The sequence below is a fragment of the Oncorhynchus masou genome, chromosome 28 (genome assembly GCF_036934945.1).
Source record: "Oncorhynchus masou masou isolate Uvic2021 chromosome 28, UVic_Omas_1.1, whole genome shotgun sequence".
Classification (NCBI taxonomy): domain Eukaryota; kingdom Metazoa; phylum Chordata; class Actinopteri; order Salmoniformes; family Salmonidae; genus Oncorhynchus; species Oncorhynchus masou.
The window spans coordinates 83,847,532-83,873,126 of NC_088239.1; the positions used below are offsets into that span (position 1 = coordinate 83,847,532).

General features: G+C 40.1%; 1 protein-coding gene across 1 annotated transcript in view; it reads left to right on the top strand.

Moving 5' to 3' along the window:
- Nucleotides 1-18,802: 18,802 nt before the first annotated feature.
- LOC135516931 (one cut domain family member 2-like) overlaps nt 18,803-25,595 on the top strand; it is an 89,749-nt gene continuing 82,956 nt past the window's right edge. Inside the window, exons 1-2 of the mRNA XM_064940999.1 lie at nt 18,803-20,101; nt 24,237-24,323. Of these exons, the coding sequence (XP_064797071.1) occupies nt 18,985-20,101; nt 24,237-24,323 (1,204 nt within the window). The 5' untranslated portion in view covers nt 18,803-18,984. The remainder of the gene's footprint in view (nt 20,102-24,236; nt 24,324-25,595) is intronic.

The following is a 25,595-nucleotide window of genomic DNA, read 5'->3' on the forward strand; positions in this document are numbered from 1 at the left end:
TGCGTGCGTGTATGTAGGTGTGTGTGTGTATGCGCGTGCGTGCGTGCGTGCGTGTGTGCGTGCGTGTGTGTGTGTGTGTGTTTCAGTCACAACATTTCCCCTTTTGTGAGCCGTTTCCAGGTCTGTTTCAATATTTGATTAAATTAGAGTTTATGACTTTATTATTTTTGGAACAAAACAATGTGTGCATATCATTGTGTTTGGATGTTTGAACGAGCATATGACTTGGTGACGGAGGTATACATAATTTACGTGTATGTTTATGACTCCCTTAAAGCTATAGGACACAGGGGAATCACAACCTAGCCTATAGAAACAACTGAATGATCATGTACGGAATGTGATTGGTCTGATGATGCGTCCGTCAGGAGAAGGCATCCTCCTGTCCTCCAGTCTTGTGAATGTAAAAACACACCGTGGTGATTCTTGTGTCTCACACACCAGGAATACTCTGGTGCAGAGTGCTGTGACAAATACATTTCAAGTTCATCAATAAAAGTGTAATTTATTTACATGTACACGTGTCTAAGTCTAATAAGAGGTTTAATGTAAGTTTAATGATGTTATGGAAGTAGGAGGAGTCTGTTTGAGTCAGGCCCTCCCCAGCTTGAGTCAGGCCTTCCCCAGCAGAAGTCTGCTTGAGTCAGGCCCTCCCCAGCTTGAGTCAGGCCCTCCCCAGCTTGAGTCAGGCCCTCCCCAGCTTGAGTCAGGCCCTGCCCAGCTTGAGTCAGGCCTTCCCCAGCAGAAGTCTGCTTGAGTCAGGCCCTCCCCAGCTTGAGTCAGGCCCTCCCCAGCTTGAGTCAGGCCCTCCCCAGCTTGAGTCAGGCCTTCCCCAGTTTGAGTCAGGCCTTCCCCAGCTTGAGTCAGGCCCTCCCCAGCTTGAGTCAGGCCTTCCCCAGCTTGAGTCAGGCCCTCCCCAGCTTCCCCAGAGTCAGGCCCTGCCCAGGCCTCCTTCCCCAGAAGTTTGAGTCAGGCCTTCCCCAGCTTGAGTCAGGCCTCCCAGCAGAGGCCTCCCCAGCTTGAGTCAGGCCTTCCCCAGCAGAAGTCTGCTTGAGTCAGGCCCTCCCCAGCTTGAGTCAGGCCTTCCCCAGCTTGAGTCAGGCTTTCCCCAGCTTGAGTCAGGCCCTCCCCAGCTTGAGTCAGGCCCTCCCCAGCTTGAATCAGGCCCTCTCCAGCTTGAGTCAGGCCTTCCCCAGCTTGAGTCAGGCCCTCCCCAGCTTGAGTCAGGCCCTGCCCAGCTTGAGTCAGGCCCTTCCCCAGCAGGAGTCGATTCGGACTCAGTCTCATAACAAAAGCTACAAACCAGAACCTCGGTTTATACCCAGAGGCAGGAGAAACCACGGTGGGTATCTGTTGCTGTTTGATGGAAAACAGGATCCATCATTGCTTTTATTATACATTGTGTATATAAGTCACATAATCACAAATATTACATACCACAATATTCTACTTTTACACTGGATCAGAATTACATATTTAAGTTATTTGACAGTTATTATCCAGAGAAACTTCCAGTTAGGACAACCATCTCAAGACAGCTCGGACAACCATCTCAAGACAGCTCGGACAACCATCTCAAGACAGCTCGACAACCATCTCAAGACAGCTCAGACAACCATCTCAAGACAGCTCAGACAACCATCTCAAGACAGCTCAGACAACTATCTCAAGACAGCTCAGACAACCATCTCAAGACAGCTCAGACAACCATCTCAAGACAGCTCAGACAACCATCTCAAGACAGCTCAGACAACCATCTCAAGACAGCTCAGACAACCATCTCAAGACAGCTCAGACAACCACATTACAGTCAGACAGCTCAGACAACCACATTACAGTCAGACAGCTCAGACAACCACATTACAGTCAGACAACCACATTACAGTCAGACAGCTCAGACAACCACATTACAGTCAGACAGCTCAGACAACCACATTACAGTCAGACAGCTCAGACAACCACATTACAGTCAGACAGCTCAGACAACCACATTACAGTCAGACAACCACATCACAGTCAGACAGCTCAGACAACCACATTACAGTCAGACAACCACATTACAGTCAGACAGCTCAGACAACCACATCACAGTCAGACAACCACATTACAGTCAGACAGCTCAGACAACCACATTACAGTCAGACAGCTCAGACAACCACATTACAGTCAGACAGCTCAGACAACCACATTACAGTCAGACAACCACATCACAGTCAGACAGCTCAGACAACCACATTACAGTCAGACAACCACATTACAGTCAGACAGCTCAGACAACCACATCACAGTCAGACAACCACATTACAGTCAGACAGCTCAGACAACCACATTACAGACAGCTCAGACAGCTCAGACAACATTACACATCACAGTCAGACAGCTCAGACAACCACATTACAATCAGACAGCTCAGACAACCACATTACAGTCAGACAGCTCAGACAACCACATCACAGTCAGACAGCTCAGACAACCATCTCAAGACAGCTCAGACAACCACATTACAGTCAGACAGCTCAGACAACCACATTACAGTCAGACAGCTCAGACAACCACATTACAGTCAGATAGCTCAGACAACCACATCACAGTCAGACAACCACATCACAGTCAGACAACCACATTACAGTCAGACAGCTCAGACAACCACATTACAGTCAGACAACCACATCACAGTCAGACAGCTCAGACAACCACATTACAGTCAGACAGCTCAGACAACCACATTACAGTCAGACAGCTCAGACAACCACATTACAGTCAGACAGCTCAGACAACCACATTACAGTCAGACAGCTCAGACAACCACATCACAGTCAGACAACCACATCACAGTCAGACAGCTCAGACAACCACATTACAGTCATAGTCAACACAATAGCAGCTGTCAGAACAGTCAGTCTTAGTAAGACAAGTACCAGAGTGCCAACAAGAGCACTAAGCAAATTATGTCTGGCGTATTTTAAAGGTTATTTCACATTTATATAAGGGTTTGTCAGCACTCTGTTTATAATAAATGACATAAATTCACCCATCAGACATTCTGGAACAACAAAATAGAAATCTTCATCTTCAAATAATATTTTTTGCAGGAATCTCCTTGCGAATGATTTTGCCGAAGAGTGTACAGTGGGGCAAAAAATGATTTAGTCAGCCACCAATTGTGCAAGTTCTCCCACTTAAAAAGATGAGAGAGGCCTGTAATTGTCATAATAGGTACACTTCAACTATGACAGACAAAATGAGAAAGAAAAAATCCAGAAAATCACATTGTAGGATTTTTTATTAATTCATTTGCTAATTATGGTGGAAAAAAAGTATTTGGCCACCTACAAACAAGCAAGATTTCTGGCTCTCACAGACCTGTAACTTCTTCTTTAAGAGGCTCCTCTGTCCTCCACTTGTTACCTGTATTAATGGCACCTATTTGAACTTGTTATCAGTATAAAAGACACCTGTCCACAACCTCAAACAGTCACACTTCAAATTCCACTATGGCCAAAACCAAAGAGCTGTCAAAGGACACCAGAAACAAAATTGTAGACCTACACCAGGCTGGGAAGACTGAATCTGCAATAGGTAAGCAGCTTGGTTTGAAGAAATCAACTGTGGGAGCAATTATTAGGAAATGGAAGACATACAAGACCACTGATAATCTCCCTCGATCTGGGGCTCTATGCAAGATCTCACCCCGTGTGGTCACAAGAACGGTGAGCAAAAATCCCAGAACCACACGGGGGGACCTAGTGAATGACCTGCAGAGAGCTGGGACCAAAGTAACAAAGCCTACCATCAGTAACACACTACGCCGCCAGGGACTCAAATCCTGCAGTGCCAGACGTGTCCCCTTGCTTAAGCCAGTACATGTCCAGGCCCGTCTGAAGTTTGCTAGAGAGCATTTGGATGATCCAGAAGAAGATTGGGAGGATGTTGCACTATTGTAAAGTGGCTGTTCCACTGGATGTCATAAGGTGAATTCACCAATTTGTAAGTCGCTCTGGATAAGAGCGTCTGCCAAATGACTTAAATGTAAATGTAAATGTCATATGGTCAGATGAAACCAAAATATAACTTTTTGGTAAAAACTCAACTCGTGTTTGGAGGACAAAGAATGCTGAGTTGCATCCAAAGAACACCATACCTACTGTGAAGCATGGGGGTGGAAACATTATGATTTGGGGCTGTTTTTCTGCAAAGGGACCAGGACGACTGATCTGTCTAAAGGAAAGAATGAATGGGGCCATGTATCGTGAGATTTTGAGTGAAAACCTTCTTCCATCAGCAAGGGCATTGAAGATGAAATGTGGCTGGGTCTTTCAGCATGACAATGATCCCAAACACACCGCCCAGGCAACGAAAGAGTGGCTTCGTAAGAAGCATTTCAAGGTCCTGGAGTGGCCTAGCCAGTCTCCAGATCTCAACCCCATAGAAAATCTTTGGAGGGAGTTGAAAATCCGTGTTGCCCAGCAACAGCCCCAAAATATCACTGCTCTAGAGGAGATCTGCATGGAGGAATGGGCCAAAATACCAGCAACAGTGTGTGAAAACCTTGTGAAGACTTACAGAAAATGTTTGACCTCTGTCATTGCCAACAAAGGGTATATAACAAAGTATTGAGATAAACTTTTGTTATTGACCAAATACTTATTTTCCACCATCATTTGCAAATAAATTCATTAAAAAATCCTACAATGTGATTCATTTTGCCTGTCATAGTTGAAGTTTACCTATGATGAAAATTACAGGCCTCTCTCATCTTTTTAAGTGGGAGAACTTGCACAATTTGTGGCTGACTAAATACTTTTTTGCCCCACTGTATCTCCGCCGGGCTGGGCAACCTGAGCTTTTGCTATCTCATCCGCCATGACGCTATCTCGATGATCATTTGAACTGTTTTTGTTTCCACAAGTCATCCATTCACTAAAATAGTCAATATTGCTATTCTTTAGGTGTTAGTCTTCCTTACCTTTTTCCCTTACCTAACACATTCTGGAACTACACAATGTAGAGGATCGACCGTATGATGACTAACTTCCATCACCAATCGGGGAGGAAGTACCCTCCCTCTGTGTTATAGAAGAAAACACAGAGTGTGTGTGTGTGTGTGTGTGTGTGTGTGTGTGTGTGTGTGTGTGTGTGTGTGTGTGTGTGTGTGTGTGTGTGTGTGTGTGTGTGTGTGTGTGTGTGTGTGTGTGTGTGTGTGTGTGTGTGTGTGTGTGTGTGCGTGCACCTCAGTCACTGTCTTTGGTTGTCAATTGTTAACATCAAACTCACTGTTGTAAAATAAAAGATGATAACAAGGCTGGATGTGTTAGGACCACATTTAACTCACAGAATGGACACAGTTTGTTTCTATTAGATAACAGTCACTGTTGGAGCAGGTCAGACCCTGATGAAACAGTCACTGTTGGAGCAGGTCAGACCCTGATGATCCAGTCACTGTTGGAGCAGGTCAGACCCTGATGATCCAGTCACTGTTGGAGCAGGTCAGACCCTGATGAAACAGTCACTGTTGGAGCAGGTCAGAACCTGATGATCCAGTCACTGTTGGAGCAGGTCAGACCCTGATGATCCAGTCACTGTTGGAGCAGGTCAGACCCTGATGATCCAGTCACTGTTGGAGCAGGTCAGACCCTGATGATCCAGTCACTGCTGGAGCAGGTCAGACCCTGATGATCCAGTCACTGTTGGAGCAGGTCAGACCCTGCTGATCCAGTCACTGTTGGAGCAGGTCAGACCCTGATGAAACAGTCACTGTTGGAGCAGGTCAGACCCTGCTGATCCAGTCACTGTTGGAGCAGGTCAGACCCTGATGAAACAGTCACTGTTGGAGCAGGTCAGACCCTGAACCCATACTGAAGGATAATAAACCCATACTGAAGAACATTGAACCCATACTGAAGGACATTGAACCCATACTGAATCACATTGAACCCACACTGAAGGACATTGAACCCATACTGAATGACATTGAACCCACAATGAAGGACATTGAACCCATACTGAAGCGCATTGAACCCATACTGAAGGGCATTGAACCCACACTGAAGGACATTGAACCCATACTGAAGGACATTGAACCCATACTGAAGAGCATTGAACCCATATTGAAGGGCATTGAAGCCATACTGAAAAACATTGAACCCATACTGAATCACATTGAACCCATAATGAAGAACATTGAACCCATACTGAAGGACATTGAACCCATACTGAAGGGCATTGAACCCACACTGAAGGACATTGAACCCATACTGAAGGACATTGAACCCATACTGAAGGGCATTGAACCCATATTGAAGGGCATTGAAGCCATACTGAAAAACATTGAACCCATACTGAATCACATTGAACCCATAATGAAGAACATTGAACCCATACTGAAGGACATTGAACCCATACTGAAGAACATTGATCCCATACTGAAGGACATTGAACCCATACTGAAGGACATTGAACCCATACTGAAGGACATTGAACCCATAATGAAGGGCATTGAACCCATACTGAAGGACATTGAACCCATACTGAAGGGCATTGAACCCATACTGAAGAACATTGAACCCATACTGAATCACATTGAACCCATTTTGAAGGATATTAAACCCATACTGAAGCACATTCAAACCATACTGAAGAACATTGAACCCATACTGAAGAACATTGAACCCATACTGAAGGACATTGAACCCATACTGAAGAACATTGAACCCATACTGAAGGACATTGAACCCATTCCGAATAACATTGAACCCATACCGAAGGACATTGAACCCATACCGAAGGACATTGAACCCATACTGAAGGACATTGAACCCATACTGAAGGACATTAAACCCATACCGAAGAACATTGAACCCATACTGAAGGACATTGAACCCATACCGAAAACATTGAACCCATACTGAAGGACATTGAACCCATACTGAAGAACATTGAACCCATACTGAAGAACATTGAACCCATACCGAATGACATTGAACCCATACCGAATAACATTGAACCCATACCGAAGGACATTGAACCCATACTGAATTACATTGAACCCATACCGAAGAACATTGAACCCATACTGAAGGACATTGAACCCATATCGAAGAACATTGAACCCATACTGAAGGACATTGAACCCATATCGAAGAACATTGAACCCATACCAAAGAACATTGAAACCATACCGAAGAACATTGAACCCATACTGAAGGACATTGAACCCATACTGAAATTAGCACACATACTTATTTAATTTCAAGCCTGAAGATTTGCCATTATTTCTGGTTCTTTTTATTGTGAGTTCATATACCAATTCTAATAGGATCTGGTTTCAAAATTAACTTGATATCTATTGGCTATTTGTAGAACACATGATATTGTCTATAATTTATTCTATAATTGTCATCAATGAAAAGCCCAATAAGAGTAAATGATTACAATAATGACAATGATATCTTACTGAAAAATAATATGACTACAATAACAATCCCCATTTATATAGGTAGGTTTAATACATATAAATGGTATGTAGTTTAATAAACATAACTGTTGAGGTGGATGTACTATGTCTTCTATGGTCTATGTTTTGTATGTGTTATGTCTTTTATGTTCTATGTTCTGTGTCTTCTATGTTCTATGTTCTAATATATTCTGTCTTCTGTGTTTCATGTCCTGTGTCTTCTGGGTTCTATGTTCTATGCTCTATGTCTTCTATGTTCTATGTGTGTATCCTATGTTCTATATTCTATGTGTTCTAAGTTCTATGTATTCTATGTTATATGTGTTCTATGTATTATATGTGTTCTATGTATTGTATGTTCTATGTGTTCTATGTTCTATGTCTTATACGTTCTATGTATTGTGTATTCTATGTTCTATGTATTCTATGTTCTATACGTTCTATGTGTTCTATATATTCTATGTTCTATGTATTCTATGTTCTGTCTTCTATGTTCTATGTATTCTATGTTCTATGTATTCTATGTTTTATGTTCTATGTCTTCTATGTTCAATGTCTTCTATGCTCTATGTGTTAAATAAGAGGCCTGAGTGGTCGTCTTGTCCTGTCCTGTCCTGTTGTGTGGCTGTGCCAGGTCAGGAGGCAGCTTGGTGGTCTGTGTGATAGAGGGGGTTAAATATCAAAGGTCAGGAGTCACGAGGAGAGTGTTTATATTTGCCTGCTGAGACTAGGTACAACAACCCTGGGAGAAGTTAGGTACAACACTGTGAACCTACAGAGTGAGAGGCCCTTTGCACACAGTTATTTTAAAACTTAAAATGATAGAAAACATTGATGAATAGAGTAGTTGAATCGATAACAAAAGTATAGATGTTTCTATACAAGGGAAGCTAAAACTATGTACAGCGTTGGAGAAGAAACAACACGGAATTAAACAGAACTTCGGTATTATACTTGTATCGCAATGAGAACACGTCGACTGGGTGTTGAAAAGGCTAGCTAACACAATTATAAATATTTCTATGCAAGGCAACAAAAAAATGGAGTGAGAGAAGATTGTCAGAATTCACTATATTCAGAACAGACACATACATATACATCAGGTGATAACTAGCATTGGTAATAGTTTAGCCAAACTTCTGAACAAAGGCTTCTCCACTCAAAATTGTTTGACTCAAAATTCTAGCTTTAAGCTAATGTGGATAGATACACAGTTGTCTTTAAAGCTGTTGAATGGACAACATCTCTATTATGTAATAATAATAATACTACTAATAATAAAGACAATATTTGTTTTACTTCCCAAAGTGTTTCTTGATTTCTGAAATAAATAATAATTCATGCATTAATGTAAATCATTTTTTAATTCCTAGTCTTTATAAAGTATTACAATCATTTGTTATTTGCTAGTTTCTTTATATATTACATCCAATAATGTATTACTTTATTCTAGTAGAAATGTCGACTTGATCTAAATATTTACAATTAGAATAATAATTCACTTCGAATGTTTTGTTGCTATATAAAAAATAAAAATTCTTCTGTCGAAAAAGCGAGTCATCCCAACAGGATATAATATGCAAATGGGAGGGGTCAGATGGCTCGAGCTGAGGGCCTGACCTCTGATCTCTGATGACCGCTCATTCTTGTCTCCTAATGTCCCGTCCTTGTAAAGAGGCCCTAAGACAGAATGCCCTTCAAAAGCATCATGCTGAAAACAACCTGTCATTGAGGATGGAAATTCTAAATGTTGAGAAGAAGATTTTGTAAAGCCAGCATTGTAAAGCCAGCAAAGTACTTTACTCGTGACCTGTTGGCGGTAAACTAGTATAAACCAAGACGCATATATTTAGACGTTAACGTTATTAGTCAGACTTGTATGAAATAGAATAGTTGATCATTATTGAAGTTGACTACAAAGTATAACAAACAAGGTGCATTTTTAAAAACGTATACTTTTTTTCCTAACGTTATTCTACTGTCGCAACTACGTATAGGTTATAGTGTTCTATTCGTTTCATATTAGTTGTCATTATAACCTAATTGTATAGGCGTCATGCTGCACACGTTTAGGACAGTCACATACCTGAATGTGAAGGTTAAAATGTATAATGTATAATATTACATGCATAATAAGCTCCAAAGGGAAGAAGTGTACATATTTTGTTCTAATTGTTGCTGTCTTACTACACGTCAATCAATAATTCAATCAAATGTTGTGATTAAAAGACCGCGCGCGCCTGAGGACATTAAATAATAATGGCGTTGAGATAGAAGACTCCTTCTTTTCTCTCCTATAAATGACGACTCCTGTGTGTATCTGTGTGTGTCTGTGTCTATCTGTTGCGTTTCAAGTGCCGGGCTTTCCTGTATTAAATTATTCACAATCACCATACCAGGATGTTAATTAAAATCATCGTTAATATTACACGAAAGGGTCAACAGCAAAATACCACAATTATGGACATTTCTGAATCGTTAATGTTTTCAATATGACTGACTGTAAATGACCAATGAAAGTATTTCTGCAACTAACAACTAATTACTCCGCATCCTATATATCACCTTCCCTGCCTTAGCAGTCACATTCTACTTTTAAATATTAGAGTCAATTAATTTGTATATATTCTATGTTCTATGTGTGTATTGTCAATAAATAAATATATGCAACATGTAAAGTTATTAGTGAGATCTATTTATTACAGAAACAAGGGTGATGAGCTATAATTCATTAACTATACAATGTTCGAAAATTAAACGGTCAGAAAGATATCAGTGTAAGATAGTCTGAAACCCTGATAGCTAGCCTATAGTCCAAGCAACAATATATCTCCTCCTCGAGAACAGGGATGTGAATGGAGATGGCATGTGGCCACGCTCTGCGGTCAAAACATGAGTTGTGTTCATCTCTCCTTATTGACGAGTAAAACATCTTCTATTGTCCCCTTATTAAAACAGTTTTCACGCATAACATAGCACGAACAATGAGGCCGCATGTCAAAGTTTGGACAGAGAGAAAGAGAAGAAGAAGAAGAATGGGGCGGCATTTCCTTTCAGTACCTAGAAACTAATAAAGTGTCAGAAAGTTGTTGTCAATGTCTAACTATCTAAGATGGTAGATCTGTATGCCGAGGTGTAGGCTACAATATATATATATATATAAATATAAAAAGATGGGTGAAGGATGAGGCCCACGTGTATCCTGTTGAAAATAGAGGTTATTTGCGTTTTTTTATTTGCAATAATAAAGACAATTCAATAATTTCACTAACCGGCTGTCGGCCTAACATATGTTAGATCTTATTAGTAGCCTATGCATACACTAACATGTCTGGTTCATTAACGTAATGCAAATCGTTTGGCTTAATAATAATAATACCAATAAATGCATAATAACAGGCACCGTAATGATAATATTATTATAATGAATTACAATTATATTGGTAATAATAACATTAAGACATAAATAAAATATTTATCATCTATTGTAGGACTTCAAGTTGCATAAATCATAAAGTAGCATGAATGCATATTATTTCATGGTTCAAGCTGGGATTCGTTGGACACACACTTTAAGAGTAGCGTATTTGTGATTGAATGGAAATAACTATGGACTATTACAGTTCAACCAAGCCATTCTAATGATTCTCTCATTTTCTTTGGTATACAATTTTACCAACGACTTTAAATTGAAACAAATACATTTTGAGTATCAACTTGGTTTCTTCACACACATTTAGGATACAGCAAATGTTTCTGCATAGCCCACAGAGTGTGTGTCTCCCGGCCAGTCAGTCAGACAGCACCGTCTGTAGAAAGATTCCCGGCCTACCTATCGCCCTATCCTATTCTCTCTCCCGTCCTTAGTCTAGTGAAGCTTTCCTTTTTCTGAACCCTTTATTTAAGAGCTGCTCATTAAATGTTTAGTCCACGAATCCAATGACAACAATAATCATAAGCAACAACCCAGGCTGGTAACAAAGGAATGTGGGCCACTTACCTAACGCCTGAAACAGGGAACAAGGCATGTAGGACGCTGGGTAATGGACTCACATCGCGGCTAGCTATAGCAGCGTAGGGACAGATGAAAAGCACCAACTGATTGCCAGTAACGGTATAGATTAGCATGGGCTCTGCAGCACAATGATTCTAATCAATACTAGCCTACTGCACTTGCTGAGCAGATGGCAGGAGAGACCAGGACGAACATGAAAGAAGAAAATAAGAAAGAAAAAATATCGCAATCTCAACCCGGAATTATATATACTTTATCTTTGCGTTTTGGTTAAGAAAGTACCAGACTCAGAGGGACTTGCACATTATGTTTTATTAGCTATAGGCCACCGTGTCTTCCTGATTTTAGATGTTAAGGTTAATTTGTGAGGGGAATTGGATTTTAATTTGTGGCCGACGATATTTGCACCTATCTTGTTTTCAGACAGATTTGAGTGTGTCTCTGCATAGGCATCTAATATTAGACTACTTTATAGGCTAATCGTAATTCATTTGATTAATGTGTTTGGAAACTTGTGGCTTTACAGATTGCTAAAAATGTAATATTTCGCTTCTTAAATTGATATAAACTCAGACTACAAATTAGAAGAAAAAGTCTCGTTTTCACAGACAATGTTACAAGACATGTACAATTAGTTCAGTATTGTGATTTGTATATTAGCTATAAATTACTGTACAGAGTAGTCAGCATACAACCCATGTTTTTGTCTCCATACACTGGGGGAAAATGTAGGCTACTCGGTCATATAAAATAGACTTAAGGTCCATATATAGAGTAGCTTAGAAACCATGTTGATTCGGACTCATTTTAGAATAGCCTACATTGATTTGTTGACTACTGGTAAACAATTTCCAGCAGTACGTATTTTGAAGCAAAGTCTAGGTTGGAGTCCCAACACGGAAATAATACAAAACCCCTCTCAAAAGATGTGAAAGCAAAAGGAGCCTAAACGTTTGTTGATCATTCAATCATAATATCCGCGGAAGGTAATTGTGTCGGTGCAGTGCACCACGCGTTGTCCAAACGACCAACAAAGGGAGAAAGGCCCCACAGGTACAATACTGTTGTTCCCCCCCAATTTGCGGTCTCGTCTGCTGCTAGCTGGAAGTTTTAGAATAGGCCCGTGCTCGAAGGGACCCCCTGCTCCTCCTTTGACAGCTGATCAAAAGAAAAATAGGACACGCTTTTTCAGACTTCTGTCCTTCTTCCTTAATTACAGTGTCTTCAAACCAAAGCAACATCTGCGCGATTTCCAAACAAAATAGCCAGCTTCCCAAACCAAAGCAACCGCGGCTTCCGAGAAATCTGTTACTTTTAAAGCTGTTCTGTTCAAACCAAATGTGACCAATGCTGTTTCTTTGTGCCGTCTCTCAGTGCTCTCAAAATACGTTTTTGTGTCACCCAATTATAATGGTGAATTTCGACATCATACCGAGTGTACAACTTGCCTGCCTGCCTTGAAAGACCAAAGAGACAAAGATGTGGAGAATGTATAAGGGTAATCTTGAATAGGCCTGGGTAAGATGGAGAAGAGAGAACGTTTAAAGGTGATATGGTAAACTATCACATGATAGGGTGTATGTGTTTCAAGTTTCAAGTTGTATTTGTGTGAGAGTGGAGAAAAACAGAGAGAGGAGAAAGAGAGAGAAGAGAGAGTAATGTTTACTGTAAAAAAAAAACATTTTTTTCACATAGGTGTATTATCTATTTCACTTGCTTTGGCAACGTTAACATATGTTTCCCATGTCAATAAAGCCCTCGAATTTGAATTGAATTGAGAGAGTTTGTTCTAGTTTTCAGAAACTGACCTTGAAAATGTGCTGAAAAGTGAACAGAAGGTTATCTGCACTTTGTTTTATCCAGTGGTGTAAAGTACTTAAAGTACAAATACTTTAAAGTACTACTTAAGTAATTTTTGTGGGTATCTGTACTTTACTTTACTATTTATATTTTTGACAACTTTTACTTTTACTCCACTATGTTCCTAAAGAAAATAATGTACTTTTTAACTATTTACATTTTCCCTGACACCTAAAAGTACTAGTTACATTTTGAATGCTCAAGTAGGACAGATTTATGGCACCTGTCAATATAACACTGCCTTGTCATCCCTTGTCATCTGGCAGACTCACTGCACAAATACTGCTCTGATCTGGCAGACTCACTAAACACAAATACTAAACACAAATACTGCCTCTGATCTGGCAGACTCACTAAACACAAATACTGCCTCTGATCTGGCAGACTCACTAAACACAAATACTGCCTCTGATCTGGCAGACTCACTAAACACAAATACTGCCTCTGATCTGGCATCACTAAACACAAATACTGCATCTGACTCACTAAACACAAATACTGTCTCTGATCTGGCAGACTCACTAAACACAAATACTGCCTCTGATCTGGCAGACTCACTAAACACAAATACTGTCTCTGATCTGGCAGACTCACTAAACACAAATACTGCCTCTGATCTGGCAGACTCACTAAACACAAATACTGTCTCTGATCTGGCAGACTCACTAAACACAAATACTGTCTCTGATCTGGCAGACTCACTAAACACAAATACTGTGCAGACTCACTAAACACAAATACTGTCTCTGATCTGGCAGACTCACTAAACACAAATACTGTCTCTGATCTGGCAGACTCACTAAACACAAATACTGTCTCTGATCTGGCAGACTCACTAAACACAAATACTGTCTCTGATCTGGCAGACTCACTAAACACAAATACTGTCTCTGATCTGGCAGACTCACTAAACACAAATACTGTCTCTGATCTGGCAGACTCACTAAACACAAATACTGTCTCTGATCTGGCAGACTCACTAAACACAAATACTGCCTCTGATCTGGCAGACTCACTAAACACAAATACTGCCTCTGATCTGGCAGACTCACTAAACACAAATACTGCCTCTGATCTGGCAGACTCACTAAACACAAATACTGCACAAATACTGTCTCTGATCTGGCAGACTCACTAAACACAAATACTGCCTCTGATCTGGCAGACTCACTAAACACAAATACTGTCTCTGATCTGGCAAACTCACTAAACACAAATACTGCCTCTGATCTGGCAGACTCACTAAAAACAAATACTCACTAAACACAAATACTGCCTCTGATCTGGCAGACTCACTAAACACAAATACTGCCTCTGATCTGGCAGACTCACTAAACACAAATACTGTCTCTGATCTGGCAGACTCACTAAACACAAATAAATGTCTCTGATCTGGCAGACTCACTCTGTCTCTGATCTGGCAGACTCACTAAACACAAATACTGTCTCTGATCTGGCAGACTCACTAAAGACTCACTAAACAAATACTGTCTCTGATCTGGCAGACTCACTACTGTCTCTGATCTGGCAGACTCACTAAACACAAATACTGTCTCTGATCTGGCAGACTCACTAAACACAAATACTGTCTCTGATCTGGCAGACTCACTAAACACAAATACTGTCTCTGATCTGGCAGACTCACTAAACACAAATACTGTCTCTGATCTGGCAGACTCACTAAACACAAATACTGCCTCTGATCTGGCAGACTCACTAAACACAAATACTGTCTCTGATCTGGCAGACTCACTAAACACAAATACTGTCTCTGATCTGGCAGACTCACTAAACACAAATACTGCCTCTGATCTGGCAGACTCACTAAACACAAATACTGCCTCTGATCTGGCAGACTCACTAAACACAAATACTGCCTCTGATCTGGCAGACTCACTAAACACAAATACTGCCTCTGATCTGGCAGACTCACTAAACACAAATACTGTCTCTGATCTGGCAGACTCACTAAACACAAATACTGTCTCTGATCTGGCAGACTGGCAGACTCACTAAACACAAATACTGTCTCTGATCTGGCAGACTCACTAAACACAAATACTGTCTCTGATCTGGCAGACTCACTAAACACAAATACTGTCTCTGATCTGGCAGACTCACTAAACACAAATACTGTCTCTGATCTGGCAGACTCACTAAACACAAATACTGTCTCTGATCTGGCAGACTCACTAAACACAAATACTGTCTCTGATCTGGCAGACTCACTAAACACAAATACTGCCTCTGATCTGGCAGACTCACTAAACACAAATACTGCCTCTGATCTGGCAGACTCACTAAACACAAATACTGTCTTGATCTGGCAGACTCACTAAACACAAATACTGTCTCTGATCTGGCAGACTCACTAAACACAAATACTGCCTCTGATCTGGCAGACTCACTAAACACAAATACTGCCTCTGATCTGGCAGACTCACTAAACACAAATACTGCCTCTGATCTGGCAGACTCACTAAACACAAATACTGTCTCTGATCTGGCAGACTCACTAAACACAAATACTGTCTCTGATCTGGCAGACTCACTAAACACAAATACTGTCTCTGATCTGGCAGACTCACTAAACACAAATACTGTCTCTGATCTGGCAGACTCACTAAACACAAATACTGTCTCTGATCTGGCAGACTCACTAAACACAAATACTGTCTCTGATCTGGCAGACTCACTAAACACAAATACTGTCTCTGATCTGGCAGACTCACTAAACACAAATACTGTCTGTGATCTGGCAGACTCACTAAACACAAATACTGTCTCTGATCTGGTCTCTGATCAGACTGATCTGGCAGACTAAAACACAAATACTGTCTCTGATCTGGCAGACTCACTAAACACAAATACTGCCTCTGATCTGGCAGACTCACTAAACACAAATACTGTCTGTGATCTGGCAGACTCACTAAACACAAATACTGCCTCTGATCTGGCAGACTCACTAAACACAAATACTGTCTGTGATCTGGCAGACTCAAACACAAATAAATCACAAAACACAAATACTGTCTCTGATCTGGCAGACTCACTAAACACAAATACTGCCTCTGATCTGGCAGACTCACTAAACACAAATACTGTGCCTGTAAATGATGTCTGAGTGTTGGACTGTGGCCCCTGTCTGTCTGTAATTAAAATTAATATACGAAAATAGTGCTTCTCGTTCGCTTAATATAAGGAATTTAATGTATAGCATTCACTTTTACTTTGCATCACTATTTAGTACTTTTTATACCATTGAACTTAAGTACATGTAAAACCAGATACTTTTAGACTTTTACTCAAGTAGTATTTTACTGGTTATCTTCCACTTTTACTCGAGTCATTTTCTGTGAATAAGGTATCTTTACTTTTACTCAAGTATGACAATTTAGTACCCCCCCTCCCCACTGGTCTTTCGGATGCTACTCTTTATTACGGTATAACATGGCCATTAATGTGACAGCTGATAATTCTATGTTGTATTTCTCTATATCTTTTGTCAAATGACCAAATGCAGGAGAAATGTGTACATTATGACTATAGCTCTATAAGGTTATGACTTTCTTAACATAACCTAACTAAAGCCCCACTGTAGGCTAGAACTGGTTTATAATTACAACATAAACCATAACATGAATAATGAAAGTGCAATTTATTAATCTAATTATGCACCCACTGGTTATCCTGAGTAGCCAATTCTAAATTATGTTTGTTATTGTAGGCCTATACTATTTTATTTTATTTTACCTTTATTTTACTAGGCAAGTCAGTTAAGAACAAATTCTTATTTTCAATTATGGCCTAGGAACAGTGGGTTAACTGCCTGTTCAGGGGCAGAATGACAGATTTGTACCTTGTCAGCTCGGGGATTTGATTTTGCAACCTTTCGGTTACTGGTCCAATGCTCTAACCAATAGGCTACCTGCCGCCCCAGTTACAGAGAGGAGATACAGAGAGGAGATACAGAGAGCAGATACAGAGAGGAGATACAGAGAGGACATACAGAGTGGAGATACAGAGAGGAGATACAAAGAGGAGATACAGAGAGGAAGGGGTCACAGAGAGGAGATACAGGGAGGAGATACAGAGAGGAGTTACAGAGAGGAGATACAGAGAGGAGATACAGAATGGAGATACAGAGAGGAGATACAAAGAGGAGATACAGAGAGGAGATACAGAGAGGAGATACAAAGAGGAGATACAGAGAGGAGTTACAGAGAGGAGTTACAGAGAGAAGATACAGAGAGGAGTTACAGAGTGGAGATACAGAGAGGAGATACAAAGAGGAGATACAGAGAGGAGATACAGAGAGGAGATACAAAGAGGAGGTACAGAGAGGAGTTACAGAGAGGAGATACAGAGAGGAGATACAGAGAGGAGATACAGAGTGGAGATACAGAGAGGAGATACAAAGAGGAGATACAGAGAGGAGATACAAAGAGGAGATACAGAGAGGAGTTACAGAGAGGAGTTACAGAGAGGAGATACAGAGAGGAGTTACAGAGAGGAGTTACAGAGAGGAGATACAGAGAGGAGATACAGAGAGGGGATACAAAGAGGAGATACAGAGAGGAGATACAGAGAGGAGATACAGAGAGGAGATACAAAGAGGAGATATAGCGAGGAGATACAGAGAGGAGATACAGAGAGGAAGGGGTCACAGAGAGGAAGAGGTCACAGAGAGGAGATACAGAGAGGAGATACAGAGAGGAGATACAGAGAGGAGTTACAGAGAGGAGATACAGAGAGGAGATACAGAGAGGAGTTACAGAGAGGAGATACAGAGAGGAAGGGGTCACAGAGAGGAGATACAGAGAGGAGATACAGAGAGGAGTTACAGAGAGGAGATACAGAGAGGAGTTACAGAGAGGAGATACAGAGAGGAGATACAGAGAGGAGATACAGCGAGGAGATACAGAGAGGAGTTACAGAGAGGAGTTACAGAGAGGAGATACAGAGAGGAAGGGGTCACAGAGAGGAGATACAGAGAGGAGATACAGAGAGGAGTTACAGAGAGGAGATACAGAGAGGAGATACAGAGAGGAGATACAGAGAGGAGTTACAGAGAGGAGATACAGAGAGGAGATACAGAGAGGAGATACAGAGAGGAGATACAGAGAGGAAGGGGTCACAGAGAGGAGATACAGAGAGGAGATACAGAGAGGAGTTACAGAGAGGAGATACAGAGAGGAGTTGAGAAGACATTTAGACATTACACTCCAAATGCAAGAGATGCGTCTAAATCTCTACCAACCCTTATATCTGACTGGCACTCTACCCAGTAAACATGGATATGGGAGAGGCAGCCAATGAAATGCCTTTGTTTAAACCAAAGAGCGACTGTGTGGTGGTCAGATCAGCCGTCTTTAACAAAGAGCCCTCCCCTGCCAGCGTGTTAGGCTGTTCGTTCAGCAAGCCCATCCTGGACAGCTCCAGTGTCCTAAACAGAATACGTAGGAGGAGGAGAGGGCTCGGACATGGATCTAGGAAGACTCAGCACTGGCCCGTCTGATAGAGATCGGTAAAAAAAGAGATTTATATTTAAAATAAAATAAAACCGAGAGGCCTTAGAGAAAATAAACCGAAGGAATTAGCAAAACCCATCCCGGCACAAAATATTAAATAGATCAATGGACTGAATGAGGGCTGAATGAAGACTGCCTATAACGCCTATCGATGCCTGTCCAAGGATCTGGATGCCTACGCCATGAACCCAGAGATGACAATGGACAGCATTGGCAATCTGCATGGCGGACTGAGCCATGACCAGGACTTGATGAACAGCCACAGCCCCCATCACACCCGGAACGCGGGGGCTTCTTTGCGGTTACATCAGGATCTGACTGCTGCAACGTCGCGGTCCGCCATGGTGTCCAGCATGGCAACGATTCTGGACGGAGCCGGAGAGTACCGACCAGAATTGTCTCTCCCGCTCCATCACGCTATGAGCATGCCGTGTGATACATCCCCACCGGGGATGGGTATGAACGGCACATACACCACGTTAACTCCACTTCAACCTTTACCCCCAATTTCAACCGTTTCGGACAAATTCCACCATCCGCATCACCATCACCATCACCACCAGCGTCTCTCTGGGAACGTAAGCGGGAGTTTCACGCTGATGCGGGACGAGAGGTGTTTACCAGCAATGAACAACCTCTACAGTCCCTATCATAAGGACATGACCGGGATGGGTCAGAGTTTATCCCCCCTGGCCAGCAGCCCTCTTGGCAATGGCTTGGGTTCTCTTCATAATACACAGCAAAACCTCCATAACTATGGCACTCACGGGCACGACAAGATGCTAAGCTCCAACTTCGATGCCCACACTGCCATGCTGTCCAGGGGTGATCAACACCTCTCACGAGGCCTCGGTGGCCCCACGGCAGGTATGATGCCGCATTTGAACGGGATGCACCACAGTGGGCACCCGGGCCACCCTCAATCCCACGGGCCTGTGTTGGCTTCCAACCGGGACAGACCGCCCTCCTCCTCGGGACAACAAGGTAACAATTCGGGGCAGCTTGAAGAGATCAACACCAAAGAAGTGGCACAAAGGATCACAGCTGAACTGAAGCGGTATAGCATCCCCCAGGCTATATTCGCTCAGAGGGTGCTGTGTCGCTCGCAAGGCACCCTTTCAGACCTCTTAAGGAACCCCAAACCTTGGAGTAAACTTAAATCTGGAAGGGAGACCTTTCGAAGGATGTGGAAGTGGCTGCAGGAACCCGAGTTTCAGAGGATGTCAGCCCTACGGCTTGCAGGTAAGACAAGGTATCCTCAATAAAACATAACCGTCTCTGCTGCTGTTTGTCTGTCTGCCTGCCTCTCTGCTAGTAGTCAGGCTATAGCCCTGCACTAAAATACAGTTCAGTATCTATCTATCTATCTATCTATCTATCTATCTATCTATCTATCTATCTATCTATCTATCTATCTATCTATCTATCTATCTATCTATCTATCTATCTATCTATCTATCTAACTGCTGACAAGCCTAGATGAATGAATTTCGTACAAATAACAGTAGTAGTATTGTTATCATTGATTCATAATAACAATCGATAACAATGACAAGGTCAATTTATTTATCTGTCTAAAATTATTTCTCTATTTAATAATGAGCAATTTATGTTATTAATATTCTGTGTTTATTGTAGCCTAAACCTTTTGGGGGGAATTCTCTTTTAGTGACGAGCAAGTTCTTCTGATGAAATAGTACTTGTGGTAATATTTTCATTTTTATATGATATTATTATAAGCGTAGATAGATACCACCGCTTTTCAACATGTGCAACGCTGAAAACAGCACCAGTCCCTTAATTTGAAATACCCCTCAAAATTGTATTTTCATGTTTGATTTTATGGGGGTGGCATTTATTTTTATTTTAAATTGTATTTGTTTATTTATTGAATAGACATATTTACACCTGGAGTAAGCGGTTTAAGGAATATTGTGTAAATGTATTGCTTGGACTTTTTCTGTGGGTGTTCGGTCAAGGAGAGGGAGAGAAAGAGAGAAAAAAAGAGACAGGGGACCGTTTCAGACAGAGTGTGAGGAGCTTTTTTCCAATCAAAGCCAGTGAATGCGTTGAAAACAGGCCAAATATATCTAAGGCTGGTCTATAGTAAGGCTGGTGCCCCCTCTAGCGAGAACGCGTAGAACGACTCGACCGGCTTTCTTTTGTTCGGCCAATGCGAAAAAATGAACCGTTGGTTTCCTTTCAGAATTGATTGTGGATTGTTTTTACTAAGGTTTCTCGTTTTGTTTTAGTTCACTATTCTCACTATCCTCAAAAAAATATTGTTTAAATGTGTAGTATACTATATTGACGCAAACAAACATTTGCTATTATTTCAGTAAATGCTATTTATTTATTCTTCACTGATTAATAACTTGATATAGCTAAGGAATCCTAAATGTAAACTATTACAGGCGTATAGGCAGTATATTGATGTTTAAAAGTATAGTGTGGAAAGTTGACTGTTTTGACTGAAACCGAAGGGGATACTGCCTAATTGAGATGAGATTTAGAGAGGAAGGTAGACCAGCGGCGAATAGTGGATCAATATTTCAAAATTGTGCGCATTTTCTAACAAGGCATTATCAAAAAAATCCAGCCTGCTATACTGTAATACCCAAACAACTACAACATTAGATTTCATTTATATATAAATTGTTCATGTATTGGCGATAATGACATTTGACGAGGCTATAATGCAGTAACTGTGCACATTTGAGTAATTTAACAGATGCTCTTATCCAGAGCGAATTACATTTTATATATTTTCATTCGTGCTTGTCCCCGATGGGAATCGAACCCAAAAGCCTGGTGTCCTAAAAGCCATGCTCTACCAACTGAGCCACACGGGAAAACATACTGTTTAAATGGAAAGATATTAGGTTGCTCCACATGCTCTCTGTCATATATATATATATGTGTGTGTCCCTTCTATGATCAGTAAATTGTCTGGACCGGAATCCGGTGAATATTTAAATCAGGCCGTTTTAAAACAAATAGATATATTCGTATTAGTTATGGAACGATTGTAAAATAATTGGCACCATTAAATTATCACCAAATATAGCCTATCACTTGGTAGCCTATTTGACAGAGGAAATGCCTTCCCTTCTTCCCCGCAGCAGAATACTATAGTATACAGATGGCCGTAACTCTGCGGCCATGCAGCTCAGGGCTTTGGGGGAAGGTATTATGTGATCGGCTCGCGAGGCAGCAGCCAGGGAATTGAATAGAAGAACAGAAGCTGCAGCGCACGGGGCTCAATGAATTATTGATAGAAATCTCTGCGTGACCAACAGCTTGAGCACAAAAAACGTCAGCTTGTCGCGGGGTTAACCAGCTAGGCAAAATGTGGAGACAGGGCGCCCAGGCTTTTGTTCGTTGTTCGTTGTGCTGCAGGTGTAATGACGGAAATGAATATCACTGATTGAAAATGCTGAATCATAGAATTATGTGAAAGATGTGGTTGTAATACAATTGGAAATGCGGCATGTTTTTACTGTCCAATGAATCACCCAATATAAAATAAATGTATATAGTATGCTTATAGGTGTATTAATAGGGATATAACCATTAACAACCATTACAGTAGCTGTTGGTCGTATACTAATTATTTGATACAACAGTTTCTACTGGAGGAAAAAGAAAATCTCCAGGTGTCCTTTTCACTGCAGGGTCTCAGCACAGGGAAAATGGACCCGTCGCCAATTTATTAGTCTGGTCAAATCAAACGTGACACTTGACTCAAGTTTATTCCGCGCGCACTCACATTGCCGCATGCAACCAGGCTGTCCTGGTCCCGCCTGACACCTTGAGGTGCCTGCCACGGACCCGACAACATTCCCTGTTACAGTTAGCCTAGCCTACATCATTGACATTGCAACTCACAAGTCCAGCTGAACTAAGTCGACTAAATAAAGAATCACACGGGATAGTCTTCATGATAGAATTATGGACGGTTGAGATCGACCATGTGGACCTCCTGAAGAATGAAGGAACGAGTGGATATATAGAGGCACAATAAACAAATTAATAGGCCTATAGAGACATAAGAAAACAAGCGTTTTATAATAATGCACCACTAGACTATCGAACATTTCCTTGTTTATATTTATGTATACTCTAGGCTAAGGCTTTTATTTAGGTGTTTAAATAAAATGTCAGATTTATTGAGATTTAGAGGACATTAGCTTTGTCATAACCCTAGAACAATTCTTACAATATAAACATGATCAGTAGGTTAATATCTTACCAAATGTCGTGAAAACATCAAAAGCGCCAGTAGGCCACATTTCATAATGTTTCACAATATTCCTCTGGCATCATTGTGAAATTAGACACAAACTAAAAATAGTTATTCAAAATCACATGTAACATTAAATTACATAGTTACATCTTTACTGAAGTAAAATTATGTTAATGTTATATATATATATGGACACAGAAAACAAATGGAAACATGATTAACGAACAGAAACACAAGACCAAGCTCAGAATTAAGACAACACACATTCTTGTTTACTGTCACTCCTGTCTTTCAGTTAAGTCATGCGGTTATGTCACTTTTTCAAACAAATCTGTTAGGCAGTGGATCAATGGCGATAATCCCCACAAGATTAAAAGGGCATTAATGCTGACAACAATAACATAAACGTGTGGACCCAGATCGCATTGATCTACAGAACCTGATCCGAAGCCGTTCCAGTAATGCTGACGAATCAGGCGGGGTGATACCCTCTTCCCATCACTGGGGCTATCTCTGCAGCGTCTCCTCTCCTAACACCCACGTCAACCTATCCTCAGACCGAAGAATGTCTTGTTGGATTGACACTTGTGCACTTTGAGAAAGACTGAATTTAAACGTGTGTGTAAAGAGCATTATTGCAGCCTAAAATAACATGTTTTAAATGTGATTTTCCTTGTGTTTAATGCATAAATGAAGAGTGACAGTGTGTGTGTGTGTGTGTGTGTGTGGGGGGGGGGGGCTGTTAGTTAGGCTTGATGTGTGCATATATTCGTATAAAGTGCTCTCATCCAGAAATGGGGACATTATTAATCAATTAATATTCAACATGTTCTCCTGTTTTATTGATTTTTGATATTTTAAAATCTACATTGAAGAGTGAAGTTCACTATATATATATATATATATATATATATATATATATATATATATATATATATATATATATATATATATGTGTCGTTTCTATCTCATGTACACTGTAGCGGAAATCCTTAATAATGACATTACAAATGCAGAGTAATAATACATGAGTGTGTATTTATTCCTAATGTTGTAGTCGGCTAAACAAACAGCGGCCAGAGAACAGATCACCACACCAAGCCTTTTCCCTGTGTGCCTCCTCCCTTACAGGTACCAGTAGAGAACACGCCATGATTGGGTCAAATGGGATGCATTGTCAGACACTGACAACATTGTGCACAGGGACTCAAAACTATGGTATGTCAAAAAACAATAAAGTAAATATGTAGTAATGCTCAACAGATACACATATACCTAGTATTATATACCTAGTATTATATACCTAGTATTATATACCTACTATGATATACCTAGTATGATATACCTAGTATTACATATCTAGTATTATATACCTAGTATTATATACCTAGTATTATATACCTAGTATTATATATCTAGTATTATATACCTAGTATTATATACCTAGTATTATGTACCTAGTATTATATATCTAGTATTATATACCTAGTATTATATACCTAGTATTATATATCTAGTATTATATACCTAGTATGATATACCTAGTATTATATACCTAGTATGATATACCTAGTATTATATATCTAGTATTATATACCTAGTATGCTATACCTAGTATTATATACCTAGTATGATATACCTAGTATTATATACCTAGTAAAATATATCTAGTATTATATATCTAGTATGATATACCTAGTATTATATACCTAGTATTATGTACCTAGTATTATATACCTAGTATTATATACCTAGTATTATATACCTAGTATTATGTACCTAGTATTATATACCTAGTATTATATACCTAGTATTATATACCTAGTATTATGTACTTAGTATTATATATCTAGTATTATATACCTAGTATTATATACCTAGTATTATGTACCTAGTATTATATACCTAGTATTATATACCTAGTATTATATACCTAGTATTATGTACCTAGTATTATATATCTAGTATTATATACCTAGTATTATATACCTAGTATTATGTACCTAGTATTATATATCTAGTATTATATACCTAGTATTATATACCTAGTATTATATATCTAGTATTATATACCTAGTATGATATACCTAGTATTATATACCTAGTATGATATACCTAGTATGATATATCTAGTATTATATACCTAGTATGCTATACCTAGTATTATATACCTAGTATGATATACCTAGTATTATATACCTAGTAAGATATATCTAGTATTATATATCTAGTATGATATACCTAGTATTATATACCTAGTATTATATACCTAGTATTATATACCTAGTATTATATACCTAGTATGATATACCTAGTATTACATATCTAGTATTATATACCTAGTATTATATACCTAGTATTATATACCTAGTATTATATATCTAGTATTATATATCTAGTATTATATACCTAGTATTATATATCTAGTATTATGTGTAGTTAGTAGATGTGTGTTTAGTATGAAATCTCACTTGAATTGATTGAATAGGA